At 38.0% G+C, this 21,583-nt stretch overlaps 1 protein-coding gene across 3 annotated transcripts in view; it reads left to right on the plus strand.

Moving 5' to 3' along the window:
- ATRNL1 (attractin like 1) overlaps positions 1-21,583 on the plus strand; it is a 774,854-nt gene that overhangs the window by 652,706 nt on the left and 100,565 nt on the right. For 2 of the 3 annotated variants that reach the window (XM_023240973.2, XM_045040724.1), the window contains exon 28: positions 10,242-10,356. The exons of the other annotated variant lie outside the window; for it this stretch is intronic. In XM_023240973.2, the coding sequence (XP_023096741.2) occupies positions 10,242-10,356 (115 nt within the window). The remainder of the gene's footprint in view (positions 1-10,241; positions 10,357-21,583) is intronic. 3 annotated transcript variants of the gene reach the window in all.

Genomic DNA, 21,583 nt, shown 5'->3' on the forward strand with positions numbered 1-21,583 from the left:
ATTAGCTGTGAGCCAGGCTGCCAGGCTGACTTAATTCTATGCTCAGTAAATTAATTCTATTTTACTAAAGTGACTAAAAACTAAATTTCATATCAATATAAACACTCATTAAACTGCAAATACCAAGTTGTGCACGCTGTTGAAAAGACTCATTTTTATTTATAGATGGATTCTGATAAGAACAGCATTAAAAGTGGTTTAGTAGGGAAATGTTCGAGTGATTAATGTGCAGTTGTTTGCATTTTTAATATTTCACTCATATATCAGATCAGTATTTGTGCATACTGTCAGACTTTATTCTGTCCTTGTCAAAACACTTATTGCTGCTGACAGGTATAACATACCCACATTAATCCTTAATTCCTTGATTCAATTTTCTAATTGCTTTTTTGGCATGCAGTGGTGGCCATTTAGTCTTATGTGATGTATTCATCATATGGTGTAATAATGTGTTTTAAAAATTAGATGTGTCATTTAAAGTAACTGAACAAGAAAAAAAATTACTAATGATTGGAAATTTCAAATTTCACTGTACTTAGACTAAGTATTAGATATTGGTACATCACACATTCTGGAAATTGTCCATAAATCATAGCCGAAGAATGTTAAAGGGACCCTAAAAATCATATAACCTAACATGTTCATTTGTCACGCGGGGAAATTGACTTCAAACATGCCCAGGAGCACACAACTACATAGTAGCAGAGTTGGTCCAAGAACTCAAGTGTTCTGAACCCTGGTCAGGAACAAGGCAGGTATATGCATATAATTTTTATTACTGATATCTTAAGTTCATTCCTACTATTAATAGCCAAGCTGAAAGAATGAGAAGTTCTTTGTCTTCTTAGGCTGTATTTTTAGCAGTATCATGCGGTGGTTAAAAACCAAGATACTAGAATCAGACAGATGGGAGTTTCAATCCTGGCTCTGCCCCTCCCTCACTGTATCGCCCTGAGAATATTATCTGACCTCTCTGAGTTTCAATTTCTTCATCTTATGAACCAAAATAACACAATAGTGCATGTAAAATGCTTAGCATAGCACTTGAAACCTAGTGAGTACTCAACAAATGTTAGCTAATATTATTTTTCAGTGTTTTATTAACCCTTCGCTCTCCATAATTTAGAGAAACTGAGTCATGCCTACCATGTTGCAATTTCATTTATTGTTTGATTCACTCTACTCACCATGTGAAACATGTACTCCAGTAGATACTATAGGTAAGGTAAAGAGGTATCCAAGATGATATCTGGCTTTTTAGAACAGGAAGCTAAAGGAGACATACAGTATATACATCAATAAAAGAGTAAAATATTGGGAGACTTAAGTCCCCAAAGGTGGCACAGGCACCTTTCAAAGAGAGCAAGTGAGTACAGAGGCAGTAGAGATAAATAAGAAACTGGGCCTCTCCTCAAAGAGATTGTTCCAGTGGGATGACAGGGTATTTACGCAAGCATCATTCAAGATGGAAAATGAAGAGGGCCAGAAAAGGTACCGTTAAAGAACTAACGACGGGGGCGCCTGGGTGGCGCAGTCGGTTGGGCGTCCGACTTCAGCCAGGTCACGATCTCGCGGTCCGTGAGTTCGAGCCCCGCGTCAGGCCCTGGGCTGATGGCTCAGAGCCTGGAGCCTGTTTCCGATTCTGTGTCTCCCTCTCTCTCTGCCCCTCCCCCATTCATGCTCTGTCTCTCTCTCTCCCAAAAATAAATAAAAACGTTGAAAAAAAATTAAAAAAAAAAAAAAGAACTAACGACGGAGAGACTCAATACCTCAGACCAAGGAAAGACTCATGGATGAGTTGGCTTCAAGGGATGAATAATTTCAGAAAAGTTAAAGGCATATAGGAAGGATCTCCTAGAGAGTAGGGATATTATAAGTGCAGAAGGCACAGATTCTGGAAACCCTGGGCACAGTTGTTAAGCAGTGAACACTTACATTGACAAAAATGCAGAGCTTGTGCAGAGTAAAAGATGGTGTTTGATGAGTGGGTAGACACAAGAGCATGGTAATCCCAAAATGCCATTTTGGACTCCATGCTACAGCAATCACAGAGCGACTGAAGTCATGAAACCATTTTGACCCATAGATGTGTTCTTTGGACAGCAACAATTTTGAGATTTGGCATCTTTAAACAACTCTTATACTTTTTAGTTCACTCTAGTACCCACCACTACTTGTTTTCTTATTCTAGAAGTTCAGACAGTCTTCTTACCTACTATAGGCATTATGCATTGTGGTTAGGCATACATGCTCAGAAGATAGGCTACTTAGTTCCAAATCATGGTTTCGTCTTTTAGGTCTTTTTTAGGTCTACCACCTTCATTATGTTCCTTACACTCAGAGCTGCAGTTTCATAATTTCAAATGGGGATAGTTCCTGTCTCAAGGGGTAGGATTAAACTCACGGAAGCATGTAGCCTAGCACAAAGCATATTATGAGCGCTTAAATGTTAGCTATTATTAAATTACCCACCTGAGCCTTGAAGGATTTTGAGTTTGCCACCTTACTTTGAAACTAGTGAACGTTTCTGAGAAAGGAATAACACATTTTTTCTTTTCTGTTTTTTTTTTTAATCTTTTGAGGCCTAGAGTATTAGACCAAACCCTGCTTACCTTGTAAAGACTAGTCCACGGACCTCAAATAATTCTGTTAAATCCTCAGCTGCTGGGGTTAGGGTTTCCAGTGATGCAGCTTCACTGTGATGTCTAGAAGTGAATCACTCACTCATTTGCTCACTCTTTGAGAGCGCCAATGGAGGAAGGAGCAAGTAAGTAGCCCATTTTGCCCATTGGTATCTTCCAAACATCCAGTGATTCTTGGAGCAGCAGTTTCCCTGGCTATTTCCTGGGTTCAAATAATGGCCTCACTTACAGAACATGTCTATCATTGTGAATTTTAAGAACTGTCATCTCGAAAATCCTTATGATTCCAGAAGCTTCTCTGGTAACTTGCTTGTTTTCCATAGCTGGAACATGGGAAGAGATAACAGAGAATTGTTGCCTCCAAAAACAAGAACTTGAAAATACGAATACAATAGTTTCAAAAACACCAGAGTGAACAAAACAAGTCTTTTTCACTCTAAAAGTGCTGTGTCCTTAATAAACAAGGACTGCTAATTATATAACTGTCAGTGATATTTTCTGGCACGGTCTAAAACCAGCTTCTTGCGGTAGAACAAATATGAAAATGTCTGGAAGTAAATCACAGTGTCTGAGTGCTATGGGCAAGCAAACCCATGCCTTATCTCTTTCAAAGGCAGCCATGGAAAATGCATGATAAATTACACAGTTCAGTAAACATGTTATGTCATTGTGAAATGATTTTGATTCATGGTTAGGTATCTATCGCTAAACAACTGGCAAACCTCAAGGTATCAGAAATATCATTTGTGGTGTTTTGCTAATTTCTGTTGCAAAATTCAAGTGCTATAAGGCGTTTTTTTTTTCCTTTAAAATTCTTTATTGAGAGTGAGATTTGTCACAAATTCTTTGGAGATATGTGAATTCTTGGCGGAAGTGTCAAAGAGCTGTGCTACTCACTCATATTTTTAATATAATGAATAATTAATGTTTTTTTGCTGCTATCCTTTTATGAAAATGTTGTGGCCAGAAATAAAAAGCTGTAAGCCAATTTGATTTGAAAATAGAATTATAAGCTCTTTTCATGTAGTTTATCAATATAAAGAAATTTCTGACTGTTTTCTCTACAACAGTAGGAGAATTAAGAGTGGGGAATTATTATAAGGACACTTTTACACAAGAGGCTTTTCATACAAGCAGAATTCCTTTTCCATGGTCAAGATATTTTACTACACTATTTGTTGCTGAGTCTCTGATGTTAAATAATTAAGCCATTTTCCACCTGAAATTTATTTTTTACTAATTTTTCTCCCAGTTGGCGCATTTCACATTAGCACTTGATGGTTAAAACCTTTTCTTCCAGTATAAAAGTAGCCTGACAACACAATCAATTGATGTGCTCTCAAATTGTTTCTTGTTTTTCTCAATCCCCTAAACCAAGAGCCGCTGTTTCTCAACTATTTTTGTTTGCTGTTTTATCTTGTTGTAATCATAAAATTATTTTCTTCTAATATTTTAATACAGTATTTTAACATAAATTTGGATATTTTGAATAGTTCCAATTATTGCATTGAGACCTTAAAAACAAAACAAAAAAGAAAGCCTTGCCTGATGGTAGAAAAGGATAAATTATGTCTTAGGTATATTAAAGGGGTGTATGTTAAAGGGGATTTTAATATTTCTGATCTGTCCCCATTATTTAAACCTGAATTCATTTTTTTTCTCTTAGTATATTTTAACCAATTGACCTTTACATATACTTTGCATTTATTAAATTAGAATAAATTTCAGAGGCCTGGAAATATGGCTCAAAACATTCATAGTATTTTTCTGTTAGCCTTGGAATATGACAAGCCTATTCTCTAAATATTTGCATCATTGGAGAATATCTATGTACTTATGCTGATTTTGACTTAACATTTTCAAAAATAAGTCTGTTAAATTAAATGTAAGCTTTAAACTGTAAAACCGTAGATCATGCAACTTGATACAAGTATTGCAACATGGCTTACAGCATATTCTTGGAAGATTTTTATGCCCTTTACTTCTGCCATCAGGACCACTTTCACCTTTATATTGAAACCTCCCAAAATGTATCTGTATGAGGATAATTTTAAAACATGAGATTTATGTTGCTATAAAGGAGAAATCCTTTATAACCACATAAAACTGTTGTCACCAGAAATTTCAGTCTAAGTTTTACATGAAAGGGGACATATTTTATCTTTAATGCCTCGTTAAACTTTCTGAAAACGGCAGTATTCTAAAATATTCTTGGTGAATGTCTGTATTTCTTCTGAAGATTTCAAATGTGATCAACAAAAAACTAAGCAAATCACTTGTTCTAATAATTAAACCAGTCGTACTTTTTTTCTTCTAATTTTGCCTTTATGCATAGATGTTGCTTTGACGTATCAGCAGGGTCTCATCTGTCATTTTCTTTTCAGTGAAATGGCCAAAATCTCCTTTGCCGTGCTAAACTGGTATACTCACTGTTTAAAAGGTGACATTGTATTTAAACCCAAATTCTTCGTGCATGCTTGTGTCCACTAGACGTGTGTACACGGAGTATGTGTGTTCACATATGTGTGTGCTGGCACGTGTGTGTGTACACACGTGTGTGGGTACATGTTTGTACATGTGCACATATGATAAACTACACTGTGTGGTTAAAAGGATGGACTCAGGAGGCAGCCTGCCCGAGTATAAATCTGAGCCCTGCTACTTCCTAGTTACATACACTTGAGCAAGTGTTTTTCACCTTGCGTCCGTGTTCTCATCTTACACAGTTGTAAGATTTAAACAAGTTAATATGTGTAAAGAACTTTGAATACTTAATCCATAGTAAGTACTTAATACAATACTGGCTATTACTACTATAATCATTATAGATTCATTTACTCTATCTTTAAGGTTATATTATTTATACAAGTGCATCAGCTGGTGATTATGACATACATATTTCACTGAAGTGATATTAAAGATATGCCAAGAAAACATTTTGGATTGTGATAATTTAATTAGATAAACTGTGTGGTATAGTACATCATTGGTGACAGGAAACAACTGTGAGAAAGCAACAAAAATTGCATAACTTGGTGGCTCACAGACTACCTGTCAAATAGAGTGAAGTGCATTTATTTATTCAAATGTAGGCCTGCAGCACATCTCTTTCGTGCCAGGATTCGGTGTTAAAATGAAACATGGCACCATACAATCCAGCGGTCATACTCCTTGATATACACTCCAAGGATTTGAGAACTTACATCCACACAAAAACTCACTTGCTAAAAAGGGAACAGCATGATGGGAATGAAAGCAGATAGTAGACCTCTCTAAGTGTATTTTATTTTCCAGATCTAACCTGGAACCATATCAATGTCTTAAAAGTATAAAGCAGTATTAAATAAAAATGGAAAGGGGGCAATCCCACCAAACTCAACTTCTGAATTCACAAACTTACCTAAGTTGGGATGGAATCAGTGGCAAAACCACACAGAGAGGACCTATTTCAAGTGATTTGAAGCATGCAGTATTTGACTGTATGTCCTTAGTGAGATGTGGCATATATGCACTTAAGACAAAATAAATAAATAAAATCTACAGAGAAGTCAATTTTAATTAATTGTATTGTCAGATGTAATATATAATCCTATATTTAAATTGTATTGTAGCATAAAAGTAATTACCAATATTATTAGATACCAAGATTTCCGACGTAAAAGAAAAGAGATACAAACACTCAAAGAAGTTTAAATAAAACAGATTAAATTTGAATTGGAAGTTTCATTATGAATCCATGGTATATCTTTCCTCTTTAAAAAAATTTCTGAGTATGGAGGGCACATTGATATTTTACACAAATCGACCTTCACTGAAGACATGATGCCCAGCTTCTGGGAATTCTGTTGGATGTCTTCAGCTGTCAGTCCTTTCTGGGATTACCATGACACAGAGAAACACCTTGTCCAAGGTCATGATCCCATGGGCAATGATAAGTAGTAACTAATCTTTGAAGGAGGGGGGGGGGAGTATAAAGGCCTGGCCCACTTGGCCCAACCCAATTGTTGAAAGATTCTAGCTCCAGGTCTCCTCCTGGGCCTGCATCTCAGTTCAGCCTTTTCCCTCTGTCTAATGAGGCTTCCTTCCTTTTCCTTCCACCTTTTTTTTCAACCATAAGAACCTCTGCTTTTTAACTCTGTCTCCCAGGGAATCTGCTTCTTTGGGAACCCAGTTTATGACACTGAGCTCTATTGCCCAAAACTTCCTAGAACAATAACCAACCCAGTAGCAATAGAGACCTCTTTTATCTGGGATTAATACCATTTCCCAGCAAGGTTCCTTAGACAAACGTCTGACTGCAGGTCTGGGACAGGTAAAAGACAGGGAAGCTATCAAGGGCATTTGTGGTCATGTCAGAACTCAGGAACCAATTTGAAGACATTCTCATTGTTCAAAGATAGTACAATTTGAACAATTAACAAAACTAGTAATGACAAAATTGTAACTGCTATCAATTGAAACACATCAGAAATGTTAAAAGTTATAAATTTATAATGATAATATAAATTGTCATGTTTGGAGAATGCTAACAAGTACTTATTCTGAAAATTGATAAATAAGGGGAAATAATCAAGTATTTAGCCTATCTGAACTATAAAAACTCAGTAAACTAAGAATAGAGGGTAGCTTCCTCAACTTGATGAAGAATATCTACAAAAAACATAGAGCTAACATCATGCTTAATGGTGAGAAACTTGAAGCATTCCCACTAAGATCAAGTACAAGGCAAGGATGTCCCCTTCTCACCACTCCTTTTCAACATTGTACTGGAAGCTGTAGCTAAAGCAATATGATAAGAAAAGGAAATTAAAGGTATACATATGGAGAAGAAAGAAATGAAACTGTCTTTATTCTCATATGACATGATTGCCTATGTAGAAAATCCAAAAGAATCAACAAAAATACTCCTGGAATGATAAGCAATTATAACAAGGTTGCAAAATACAAGGTTAATATACATGTCAATTCCTTGCCTACATACCAGTAGTGAACAAATAGACTTTAAAATTAAAGAGACAGTAGCATTTATGCTACTGCCTCTCAAAATGAAATACTTAGATATAAATCTAACAAAATATATATAAGATCTGCATGAGGAAGACTACAGAACTCTAATGAACAAAATAATTAAAAAAGCTAAATAAAAGTAAAGATATTCTGTGTTTGTGGATATGAATAATCGATATTGCCAAGATGGCAGTTCTCCCCAACCTAATCTGTAGATTCAAAGCAATCCCAATCAAAATGCCAGCAGGTTATTTTGTGAATATATACAAACCGACTCCAAATTTTATATGGAGAAGGAAAAGACCCAGAATAGCCAAATAGTATTGAAGTTAGAAGACTGACACTATCCAACTTCAAGACTTACAATAAACCTACAGTAATCAAAACAGTATAATATTGGTGAAAGAAGAGGCAATTATATCAATGGAACAGAAGAGAATCCAGAAATAGACCCACATAAATATAATCAATTGATCTTTATCAAAGGAGCAAATGCAATGCAATGAAGTAAAGATAGCCCTTTGAACAAATGGTTCTAGAACAACTGGACATCCACATGCAAAAAGAAAAAAATTGAAGAAAGACACATACCTTATACCCTTCACAGAAGTTAACTCCAAATGGATCATACACCTAAATGTAAATTGCAAAACTATAAAAGTCCTAAACGATAACATAGAAGGAAACCTGGATGACCTGGGATATGACGATGACGTTTTAGATACAACACCAAAATCACAATCTGTGAGAGAAATAATTACTGAGCTGGAATTCATCAAAGTAAAAAACTTCTGCTCTTCAGAAGATAATATCAAGAGAATGGAAAGATAAACCACAGACTGGAAGAAAATATTTGCAAAAGAGACATCTGATAAAGGTCTATTTCTAAAGTATATCAAGAACTCTTAACATTCAATAAAAAGAAACAAATAACCCAATTAAAAATGTGTGAAGACCTTAACAGATACCTCGCCAAAGGAGATATACAGATAGCAAATAAGAATATGAAAAGATGTTTCATATCATATATTATCAGAAAAAATTCAAATTAAAGCCACAAGATGCCACAGCACACCCATTAGAATAGCCAAAATCCAGAACACTCACACCACCAAATGCTGGTGAAAATATAGAACAAGAGGAGCTCTCATTCACTGTTGGTGATAATACAAAATGGTGCAGTCACTTTGGAAGACAGTTGATGGTTTCTTAAAGAACTAATAATCATGTTCCTATTAGTTGATCCAGCAGTCACACTCCTTGATATTTACCCAGTGGAGATGAAAACTTATGTTCACACAAAAGCCTCCACGTGGATGTTTATAGTAGCGTAATTTTTATTTTCGGAAATTTGGAAGCAGCCAAGATGTCCTTCAGAAGGCGAATGAATAAATAAACTGTAGTATATCCAGACAATGAAATGTTATTTGACACTAAAAAGGTATGAACTTCCAAGGCATGAAAATACATGGAAGAACCTTAACATGCATATTCCCAAGTGAAAGAAGTCAACCTGAAAAGGCTAAATTCTATATGATTTGAACCATATGACATTCTGGGAGAGACAAAACTATGGATACAGTAAAAAGATCAGTGGTTTCCAGGGTTTGGAGTAGAGAGGAAGGGATGAATATGTGGAGGACAGAGGATTTTTAGGCAGTGAATATACTCTGTATGATACCATAATGGCGGATACATGTCAGACTCATGGACTATGGTCTAACACAACAGTGAACCCTAATATAAACTATAGACCCCTGGTGAGTATGATGTGTCAATGTAGGTTCATAAGTTATAGCAAATATACCATTCAGGTGGGGGCTGTTGATGATGGAGAGGCTATGCATATGTTAGGGCAAGGTGTATATGGGAAATCTTATATCTTCCTCTCACTTTTACTGCAAACCTAGAACTGCTCTAAATAATAAAGTCTATTAGGGGCACCTGGGTGGCTCAGTGGGTTAAGCATACGGCTTCAGCTCAGGTCATGATCTCACAGTTTGTGAGTTCAAGCCCCGCATGGGCTGTGTGCTGACAGCTTAGAGCCTGGAGCCTGCTTCGGATTCTGTGTCTCCCTCTCTCTCTGCTCCTCCCTGGCTCATGCTCTGTCATTCTCTCTCCTTCAAAAATAAGTGAAAACATTAAAAAAAAATTGTTTTGAAGTCTATTAAATTAAAACAAAAAACAGAGGAGCCTGTGTGGCTCAGTCGGTTAAGCATCCAACTCGTAATTTCTCCCCCCACCTTCCTCTGTCCCTCCCCTGCTTGTGCACATGCTCTCTCTCTCTCTCAAAAAAAAAAAGCAAATAAAAATAACATGCTAAAAATAGAATAAAGAATACTTTTAAAAAATATGCACCAATATTTAATCCCCCCCAAGAAAAAATACCCTCTAACTGCTAATGACCACTACTATGAAAACACTAGGTATTACTACAATAAAATATTCAGTTGGACTATTAAAAAATGAGACATTGTATACCCCCATCCACTAGGAGGGTGCAGTTTAAAACACTGAAATAGAGGTAGGAGAAAAGTAAAACAGCAATGTCCTATCAATTAGGCAAATTTAAAATTCTGTTTTCTTTTTCAGGGGGCACCTAAACCGATAGCCATTGAACCATGTGCTGGGAACAGAGCTGCTGTTCTGACTGTGTTTCTTTGTCTGCCGCGAGGATCATCAGGTGCCCCTCCTCCTGGGCAGTCAGGTAAGATGAGTGGAACCACCAGCAATTGAGCAAAACATGCGGACTAAACAGAAGAAGTAAACAATACTACCACATAGCACAGTGAGGATATTTACGTGGTTCTAATTTAAAGCATGGCCGAATTTATTAGAATACAAACTTTTCCAAAAGATCTAGAAACCTACATTGCTATAAATTCAGATTTGCCAGGATTTCTCTTAAAAATACGTGTAAAATACATGTGTATGTTTGTGTGTAATATACACGCATGTGTGTTCACACACACACACACCCCAATTTGTTGTTGTAACTACAGTGAGAAATCTCATTAGCATGGCAAACAAATTTTTGACTTTGGGGCAGCTTCTTTTTTCCCAGTATGTGTGTCATATAGGATACAAAGTTATAAACATGATTAGAAGTTTGCTTCATAAATATGGAACCAAATTAAGGAATGTACTTGCACGTTTGGAATGTGTACCATGTCAGAGGGTGCTAGCTTCATATCACATACATTGAATATGTGTTCTTGTTATCAACACCAGACAGCTGGAGCTCATGGGCCAGGGAATCCTCCCCATCCGATGGCACAGCCTTTGCTTCTGAATCTCCTTTTCTTACATGAAAAGCATATTTTGAAAATGAGGGTAACTGTATGTGTCCTCTGGGAGTTCTTCTCATCGCTGTGATGTTGTCCATATTGTAAATATGCAGAATGTTGAGTGTAACTTGTGGTTAAATAACAAACCATGCTATTTCTCTCTTTTTACATATTCTGTTCCATTTACTTACAATGTGAAATTTTTCAATCTCCTGATTATTTGCTCCCTCCAACACTGATGAAATGGATGCTTTTTGAGGGTTAGGGTAATTTCAAATCAGTCTTTCTTTTCAATTCCCCTGAAGTATAAAGTGCCAGAGATCTGGCAAGGTCTCAATAACAGTAATTGATGTTGAACTCACCTCCCTGCTTATTTTTTCTTTTCTTGGTTCCCTGGCTAGCTTTGACCTTGCTCCTTTCTTGATTTGTATCCACCCTGGCACAAAAATGGAAGCTATACTATTTTATACCTTGTAAACTTCAGATGTTCATGTAACAGAATTTTCCCATGTGGGGGCAGAGGGTTTCCATCACCTCTAGCATTGTCGTTTGTGGCATCTGATGATACCTTGTTGCAGGGATTTTCACCCAAAGCTTATTCGTAGATGTTCATTGAAAGAAATAAGCATTCTCTGTACTTTGTCATACACCAAGGGAACGTCTTGCACTTCTTTCAGAACCGCCATGGTAAATGTAAATGGGATGCAGGAAGTAGAATAGTTTGGCACTGGTCAGATAAGATGAATAATTATAGGTACCATGCCCAGCTAATGGAAGCATTGTTTTAAGGCTGGGATGATTTCCAAAACAAACACTTTGCTAATGAAAACAAGTTCGTGTGATATACACCAAGGTTCTTCTAAATCCTTGACAAGATGACGTACTGACGGGCAGAGGGAAGGCAACTGCCAATACTCTGTCCTTTTAACCTTTGAGATCTTTTTGACTGATTTGAAAGAACCAGGTAGCAGTGTGGGCCATTTCCTTAGCTGTGTTCTGTTACAGATGCGTTATGATTACTAACGCTAATGCCATTTTAGGTGTGCATAGTGCTCTACGCTTTACAAAGTGTGTTCTTATTTTTCACATTTGATCCTCAGGACAAGCCCATGCAATACGTATAAAACTCACTTTGTAAATGAGGGAATTGAGATATAGAAATCTCTGTATTTCTACATTCAAGGAATAATTAGGCAACTACTAGAGTATAAAGCTAAAGAACCAAAACATACTTATTGCTAACCTTCTAGGTAATTTTCCCTGATGATCTGTAGCAGAGAACTTATTTCTCTATAATCCATAGCCCATGTCTTCACAGAGCCCAACATTTGAGGAGTACTAAAAATGTCTGCAGAGTTGAAACCAGTCAGTAGACAAAATCTTGAGTTAACTTACCATACTTTTTACAGAGCCTGTAGTTTGAGCTATGTTGGGTATCTGTGTGCATAATTCAGGATGGATTTGTTCTTTGTTTAAAAAAAAAGCTAACAAATGTTTTCCAGCTATTTTTATAAGAGTTGGTATACTCTGAGTCTACTTCAAAATACAGTATTCTCTGCTGTCTGCAGTCTACTTTGAAATGCATCAAAAACATAGTATTGATGAGTGGGTAGTAGGATGGATAGATGGACAGATACATTATAAAGCAAGGAAAGTAAATGTGAATGGTAGAGTCTAGGTGGTGGGAATACAGTTGTTAAAATTCTCTCTTTCCACTTTGCTATAGGTTTGAAAGTTTTTATGGTAAGATGTTGGGAAACAATAAAATAAAAACTCCTGACTTCACTGCAACCAACCAACCAAACAAACAAGCAAAACAAACCCCTCCCCCCCCCAAAAAAAAACACAGTCAGTGTCTGTAGAGGGTTTTCTAATGTTCACATCTCAGTTTTCCCTGAACAAAGCAAATACCGATACCAATATACAAACTGAATGATTTATTTTTTTCACTCTTCATCAAGATACTTGGTGTGTACACAGCCAATTAAAATGTAACAAAATATAATCCAATATTTGAGAGGATGTGCATGCCAATGATTTTTGGGGAACCATATCGGCTCTTGGAAAGGAAATGGTGACGTTGGTTATCTCATTCCGAGAGTTGGGCTTATCTCATATCTTTACAGAAAGTCCATCTATGTACCCGTGCTGGTCACAGTGCCGCACACGTGGAAAGCAGTTCGTACGTACCTTTGACGAGAATAGTGGTAGAGGGGGAGCTTTATGGACAGACTCCCGACCCATCCCCACTATGTGAAGGACAGGGCGCCGGGAGCCTTCCCCTGGCTATTGGGAGATTTATGTCTCCAAATGTTAGCAAATGTATTCAATGACTAATTAGTCTTACTTATTAGATTATAAGTTCTCTTGCAGTACTTAGTACAGTATCAAAATGTTTGACCAGCCCCTTTTGACATGTAGCTTTTGAAATGTTGGGTGACACTTTTCATAATGCACTCTTCCTTACCATGAATGAAGGCACTTAAGACAAGGATAAGTTTGGGGACAAGGAGATGGTGGAGGCATCCCAGGAGCATGGTGGTTTTCTCCCCGAAACTGAACTTCAGTACTGACAAATAAATGATTCAGAAACACACAGGTGCTAGGTTTTAGCCATCTCTTTAAAGTAACAGCTAGTAATTTTTTTTAGCATATGGCATTATCATTGGACTTTATTCTCCTTCCACCAGAAAGCATGTCAGTAATTCCTAGCAAGTGATAAGTATCCAAAATGTGTGAGGTCCTTTCCATGGCTTTCATCTTCACAGAGGTCAAAAGGAAAACTGCAGATTCATCCTTCAGCTTACCCCATGTACTAAATATTTTTTAATGTAATGAATTTAGGTGTTTGTGAGCAATTCTCCCTCTTGGTGGCTTAGAAGAGTAAAAGCAAAAGATATTACATAGGCTTTTTGGCATTCCTGGAGCTGGACTAATTAGGTTCCCAGCTCCCCCACCCCCGTAAACCTGCTGCTTCATGACTGTATTTTTTTTGTGTGTGAGAGAGACTGCTGCCAACCAGGCCACACTCTTTGGGTTCATGTGGGATTTCTGGGGTTGAGATTTGCACAGTGTCATCAGTAGAGGTTGAAACACTGACATCCCCATGAAAACAGGACACATCAGGTAAATGCTGCATGACACTGAACAACCAAGCATGACTCCAGTCACCTTGGACACAGCAAGGTCCCCAGGAGTTTTGGAGGCACATTAAGATGAAATGTGGACAAAGTAAATACAGCTCTTCAAAAGCATAAATTGAAAGTGATAATGATTGCCATCACTTTGTGATGGGAGATTATGGATTTCATCGTTTATGGATTCTCACTAATAACAAGCAGATTAACTCTTCTCACTGGATTAAAAAATCTCAGGGGCACAGATGTCCACTGCCAAAAAGGAGCTATGTGTTTCAACAACTCAAAGTAGAATTTTGCCCTGAACTTGCCTCATATTTGATGGAGGCTAGCATTACCAAAAAGAAGACAGTGCAACATCTAAGGTTTTGATTTTTTTTTTCTTTAGGCTTAGAACTTTTGGCAGAATGACCAGATTATTTTGAAAAATCTAGAAATATTGTATAATGTTTAAAATGATAGTCAACTCACAGTGCCATGGGTAATGATGACAAAAAGAGACCTTGGTTTAATTGAATGAAAAAGAGGTAGGTCGGGGCACCTGGGTGGCTCAGTCATTTAAGTGTCCAACTCTTGATTTCAGCTCAGGTCATGAGCTCACAGTTTGTGGGATTGAGCCTCACATTGGGCTCCGTGCTGACAGCACAGAGCCTGCTTGGGATTCTCCCTCTTCTTCTCTGTCTCTGCCCCTCCCCTACTTGTGCTCTCTCTCTCTCTCAAAATAAATAAACATAAAAAATAAAAATAAAAAGAGGTAGAAGAAAGCAAACTAGTAGTTCTGAGCATTATATCAAGTGCTTTCCATACAGTCATTAGTTTAACCCTCTTAATGATTCTGAAAAGTAGCTATTATTATCCCACTTTTACAGACAAAAAAACAAAAAAAAAAACCAAACAAACAAACAAAAAAAAACCTTGAAACTCAAAAGAGATCAAATGACTAGTCCTGGGTCCTACATCTAGTGAGAGAATGAGCCAGAACTCACATCCAGGACCAAGTGCATCCTCAGCATGTGGGACTCTCCCTCATCACAGTGCTTCTCTGGACAGTCATACAAGAGTACTCCAGATATTCCTTTTCCTGAAAAGCTTTATATACAGAGTTGAAGAGAAAGGACCTGGCAGTTTCTATAAGCATTGAGCTTAAGGAGAGAAGAAGGATAGATTTATCTTTCTTGGTGATTTAACTCCAGAACTTTGTAAAGTGCAGCGATGTGCATACCACGCCAAATTGTTGTGATTCAGTGTATGTGATAGAAGTGAGGGGCTTGCCATTAACGGAAAAAAACTTCAGCTCGTATATGTGAGCTATGGACTTGAGTCACAAGTCCTGAGATCTAGATCCAACTCTGCCACCGACTAGCTGTGTGTCCGGGGGCAAATTTTGTAGTAGTCTCCGGGTCCTATTTTCCTGTGTATAAAATGATGGCATGGAGGTAAATTCCTAGGATGCATCCCACACCAATCCTCTTATAAAATTCTACTACAGATTATGCTAAGTCTACCAGCTTGGTGTAGGAAGGGCAGATAACGTGTACCTTAACTTACCTTTCCAGCTGCTCAGGACCAGTGAAGAAACTGTATTTCTATATATTTCTATATATTTCTTATTTGTGACTAGAAGAATTCTCTCTGATTCTTAAATTTTCAAAATATCTTAATAGTTCTATTAATGAAGGCTAGTTTTCAATCTTCTCAGCATGTTTGGAAGATGGAGATAGTTCCTCTTGCCCCACTGTAGAAGTGAGTAAAAGGGATGTCACAGCACCAGTGAGAGGCAGAAGGTCGTCTACCATCCCAGAGATGGTTTGGGAACAGACTGCAGGTCTGCAGGTTCTCAGTGTGGTACTCTTTCCTCTGAAGCCAGTTTTTAAAGCTAATTCACATTTTCCAAAGGCTTCTGGGTTTTCCTGTCCCTTAAGTCTCTCTGTTTTCCTTCCATAACTTCGCCAGTGTATCTTCACACTTGTAGAAGCACACCTGCTGATCTAATGTTAGCACGCTCTCCGGTATTGGTGGCTGGGAAAGGAGATAAAATTACTGAGCCATATCAAGACTTCATTATAAACAAAAATCATGGTAGTTACCTTTTAACCTCAAATCCAAGTATTATTTATATCCACCATATATATCTTCGTAAAGAAGAAAACAGAAAAATGGGTATTACATCGCAAAATAAACTATAAAATTAGGCAGAGAGCCCAGGCAACAGCTAAACATCTGAGATTATTGTTAATAAATATGACTCGGTGTCAAAAACATACCTGCTTTTAAAAAGGCCCACAGGGGCGCCTGGGTGGCGCAGTCGGTTAAGCGTCCGACTTCAGCCAGGTCACGATCTCGCGGTCCGTGAGTTCGAGCCCTGCGTCGGGCTCTGGGCTGATGGCTCAGAGCCTGGAGCCTGTTTCCGATTCTGTGTCTCCCTCTCTCTCTGCCCCTCGCCCGTTCATGCTCTGTCTCTCTCTGTCCCAAAAATAAATAATAAAAAAAAAAAAAAAAAACGTTGAAAAAAAAAAAGGCCCACAAATCAATAATAGGAAATAATTTTATCTTCTATTCATTTGAGAATATTTAGAAGTATCTGCTACATGCCAGGCACTGGGTTTATGGTAGTGAACAAAACAGAATTTCTGTCCCCATAAAGGTTACAGCCTATGTGGAGATAAATGTGAAATACACAATCATGCCAATGAATCCATAATTACAAATTGTGTTAGGTGCTATGGACCAGGAGACAGTGCTGTGAAAGAGAGTTGAAATAATACTGGTCTACAATTGCTAAGCTTAATGTCATTGTAAGGGAGTAACAAAATGGCGATCATTCAGACGCTCTTTCCTCGGTGCTCATGCCGCCATGTCTCTGTCCTGCTCGACAGCTGAATAGTCCCCACCTTGCCTCCTCAGCTTCTGAAAACGCTCCCCACTGGTGTTCTGTGGCCTATCTCAGGTACCCACGTAGAATTTACTTACAGATAATGGATGTAGAGCACCCCTCTGTTCTTGGTCTGCCACATCTGCTTCTAAATATAGGTGGGCATCCCCCAGGTTTGATCCTTTAGCCAACTTCTCATCCGGCTCCATCCTGTCCCTCGAGGGGACCGACCCTGGGTCTCCAGCCAACACTGCTCACCTGTTGAGCACTAGCATCGCAACCTGAATCTGCTGCTCTCCCCCTTCTCCCTCTCCCTGTTACCACCACCTACTCCCCCACTGTTACTGTGAAGTTCGTTGGCTTCAGAGTGGCTCAAGTTTGAAATCCCAGAGTTGCTTTCCTTCTTGTCTCTTTCTCCCATTTTACATCCAAATAATCATGAAGCTCTTTTAGATTTTGCCCCTATGGCAGATAGAACATCCGTCTCCTTCTGGCCGTTCTTCCTGTCTCCAGTTTACTTCTGGGCACTGGCGCCTCTCAATGGACTCCCGCCAAAAGAGAGCACGATTCTAATCACATCACCCTCTTCCTTGTAAACCTTTGCCGACTTTTCATTGCCTGTTCAAGTGAGTTCAGACATTTACCCTGGGGTGTGAGGTCCTCCTCCACCTTGCCAGAGCCTAGCTGCACAGCCCCACCGGCGAGCCGGGGGCCCTTGAGTTGTCATTTTTAACTTCTTGGACCCTCTGTTTTCCCATCTGTAAAATAAGGGAGATGACCACATGGTATGTCTTTATGATTTTTGCCAGGCTTGTAATTCCACGTGTATGTTTCTTCCTATGATTCCGTGAGCGTGTATGTTGTCCGTCCCACTCACCGTTGTTCCTTGTGCTTGAAATGCCCTCTCCTGCTCAGCTGCCGGTTTCTAAAACCCAGTTCAGAAGCCAGTTCCTCTTCCATGAAGACTTCGGTTCCCTCCACGCAAACATGACATCACTCTCCTTGAAATCCCTTAGGATTTCCTGGTTCAGTTCTTCACTGCCTCCTAGTGGGTGTCACTAGGGTGTTGTGAACTTTTCTTCACTTTCTCCCCAGGTAGTAAGCTCTCTGTGGGCAGGGGCTATGTCTTATTTTGTCTTTGAATCCCCAGCAGCTAATAAGTTCTTGGTACTTAGTAGTTGCTTGATAAATACTTAACTGATTAATAAAATGTAATTACCTTTAAATGATAGAACTTCACCAAAAAAAATGTGGAGAATATATATATATATATATATATATATATATATATGTATGTGTGTATATATATATATATATATATATATATATATATATCCTACAAATGTAAAATTTACTGGTTATAATTTTACTTTCAGGCCCATAATTTTTGATAGACTGGATTTTATGTATTTATGATTCATGTAGGATTCAAGTACATGTCTTAGAGACTAAAATCAAGCTCAGCATTGTACCTTTGATGGAAAATATCTTTTGGGGCACCTGGGTGGCTCTCTCGCTCTCTCTCTCTCTCTCTCTCTCTCTCTCAAAATAAATAAACTTAAAAAATAAAAATATATATTAAAACTTATTTGCTTAGATTTAAGGTTCAAGGAAAATCAGAATATTAGGGAAAATGATACAAAAAATAAGGCAATTTATATTTCCAATGTAGCATATACTAAACCTATCATAAACATTCTATTTTTATGATTTGAATGTTGATTTCTTTCTTGTGTAATAATTTTTACATTTTATTTAAGCTTGAAAGAGCACAACTAGGTTCCACCCTTTATGACCAGAAAAAGAACTCTGAATCTTATAGAATATTGTTTACATATTAGTTATAGTTAGGACACATAACCTTACAAAATGTATATGGAAAATAAAAAGTATCAATTGCTGTTGTAGTTGTTATTATTAACACGTACCATTTGTTTTGAATCTGTTCAATGTTCATTACGATTCTTTGAATTATCATCACCCAATAAAGTATATCATCACTTTTCTTTCAAAGATGAGAAAAATAAACTCATGGGGCAGGGGGAGGTTAAGTCACCTTCCTACAACCACATACCCAATAAGTTATTGAGCCAGAATTTATTTTTTTAATGTTTATTTATTTATTTTTGAGAGGGAGGGAGGGAGGGTGAGCATGAGCAGGGGAGGGGCAGAGAAGGAGGGAGACAGAGAATCCCTCAGTGCTGTCAGTGCAGAGCCCAATGCGATCCCCGCATGAGATCATGACCTGAGGCAAAATCAAGAGTTGGACACTTAACCGACTGAGCCACCCAGGTGCCCCAAGCCAGAATTTAAAACCAGAAAATCTCACACCATAAGGTTCTTCCCCAATTTTTTTTTCCATGTGGATAGTGAGGAGTGGGGGTGGTTATGGTCAAATACCATTAGCTATGTCCTTTTTGGGATAGTATAAGCTTTTTCTTTCACTGCCTAGTGTCTCTGTGAAGTGACATGGCCACGATCCTTCCATTTGAGATTTTAATTTTTTTCTTTGTGCCATTGTTAACAGAGAGAAGTTGACTAATGTGCCAAGGCAACAAAGAAAAAAAAAATAGGACAAGAAACTTGAAGAATAGTGAACATGGCTAATTAAAAATACTGTAAAGTGAGTAAAACACTCCCTCTAGAAGTTAACTCAAACACTTTCAGGATAGAAACAAACTCACATGAAAACTCAGAATTTATGGATATGAAAAATGAGACCTCCAGCACTGAAAGAGTGGCCAACATATTTTTCTTTGCTTTTTCTTTTCTTCACCTGCCACTCTGTTCAGGTATTTCTACAATTGATTGGCAAATAAATACTGTGGTCAAAGAGAAAAATAGAAAAAAAGTAAGCAACTCAAGAAATCAACTTACAAAGCCAAAGGGGAAAAATCAAGATTTGTCTGGAATCAGTAAGCTGTCTTCAAAGCAACAAAATGAGATAAGAATTTGTGGGTATGAATAAAATTTAAAGCCTAAATCAGCCCCCTAGTAGTATGATGGCTGACACCATGTTACACTGATAGCTGATTTAATCTTCCAATTAGTAAGATATTTCACTTTTAATTGGCCATGAATTAACTAGTCCTGCTTTATTACATACATGTAGGGGAATTTAGCAGAAGGTCACCTCCCGCCTTTAGTAAGGATAGATGGGTAATCCGGAGTGTCAGAGAATTTTAGAATTTTTGGAACTTCAGAAATTGGACTTAGATTTGTCTAGCTCATAGTTCAATGGGGACTGGAACCAAGGTCTATGGATCTCCCACGGAGGAAGAAAATTTAGCCCTCCCTCCTGTTTATTATGCCACAGTGTAAAACCTGACAAGAAGAGATAACAATAATAATCCCCTTGTTGCCAGGAAGCAGCATTGCACACCTTTTGCCACCAAGGCCCAGAAATGGCAGACAGAAATGAATTCCCTAGATCCAAAAAGGAAAATTAAAGGGCTTGAGAAAATATGTCTGCTTACCAGCAGACTGATAAAATGCTAAGAAAATGTGGGTCAAGGGCCCTGGGAATTTCTTCTTTTCATATAAACATTTTTCTGGTGACCACTTCAAAGGGCCAGTGGTTCCTTAGCAAATCCATTTGGAAGGAGTGTATTCAAGTTTTGATAAAAATTACACGTTACACTGATAGCTTATTTAATCTCCTACCATTTACTGTAAAATGGTGTCACAGAACCTACCAAAGGCATCATTGGGTGTGAAAAATCCTTCATTCTCAATGAAAAGCCCAGGAAGGAGCAAGTACCCAAGGAAGCAGTGTTGTAATTCTATAAAAGGTAAACACTGATTATAACAACATTAACTACTTAAGGCCAGAACCATCTTTCTCTAAGGACTTTTAGGGAAAGAGTTAATGGCCCTCTGAAAAGTGTATAATTTGCCTCCTTTTAACCACACTATTGTTTGCAGATGAACATAGCCCATGTAAGTTAGGTCTATATCCATAACTGATGGACATCCATTACTAACGGGCATCCAATCAGATGGTCTTGCAGATAAAGCACTGGCAAAACTTAAGAGAGAGCTCATCCTCTTCCTTAAGAGTAAGACTCCAAAGAAGGAGTTTGAGGAGTTCTACTTGGTCCCCAGAATGATCTTAGAAGCCTTGGAGGAATAAGCGAATTCTTGCCCCATGAACCTGCTGTCTGACACAATTTGAACTGAACCTTGAAGGCCCTAAAAGTCTGGGTGCAGTGACCATACATTCAGTTCCATTTATTCAACAAACCAGGCAAAGATCATCAGATCAATAACATGACTCTGCCATCTGCTTCCCCCTTGCTCACCATCTTAATGAAAAATGACTCCTTAAGTGTTCTGGGAGGCAATTAGCCCTGAATGTAGAGCTGTGATGGGGAGAAGTTGCATCACATTTGTATTCAAAACTTTACTGGTAAAATGTAAAGGAAACTGTTGTCCATATTAATAGACACATAAAATGTATAAATGGGGTAATTTGGTATTACTCTATTTATGCATACTATTATACAATTGCAAAAACACAGAGATAGGAAGGGCACTGAAATGACATCTGGCTCATCCAACTGCTTGTGGCCACAGCTGGTGACCCTGCCCCAAACATCTTGGACAGACAGTTTCTGAAGACTTTTCCAAAAGGCATGC

The sequence above is a fragment of the Felis catus genome, chromosome D2 (assembly GCF_018350175.1).
Source record: "Felis catus isolate Fca126 chromosome D2, F.catus_Fca126_mat1.0, whole genome shotgun sequence".
NCBI classification, from domain to species: domain Eukaryota; kingdom Metazoa; phylum Chordata; class Mammalia; order Carnivora; family Felidae; genus Felis; species Felis catus.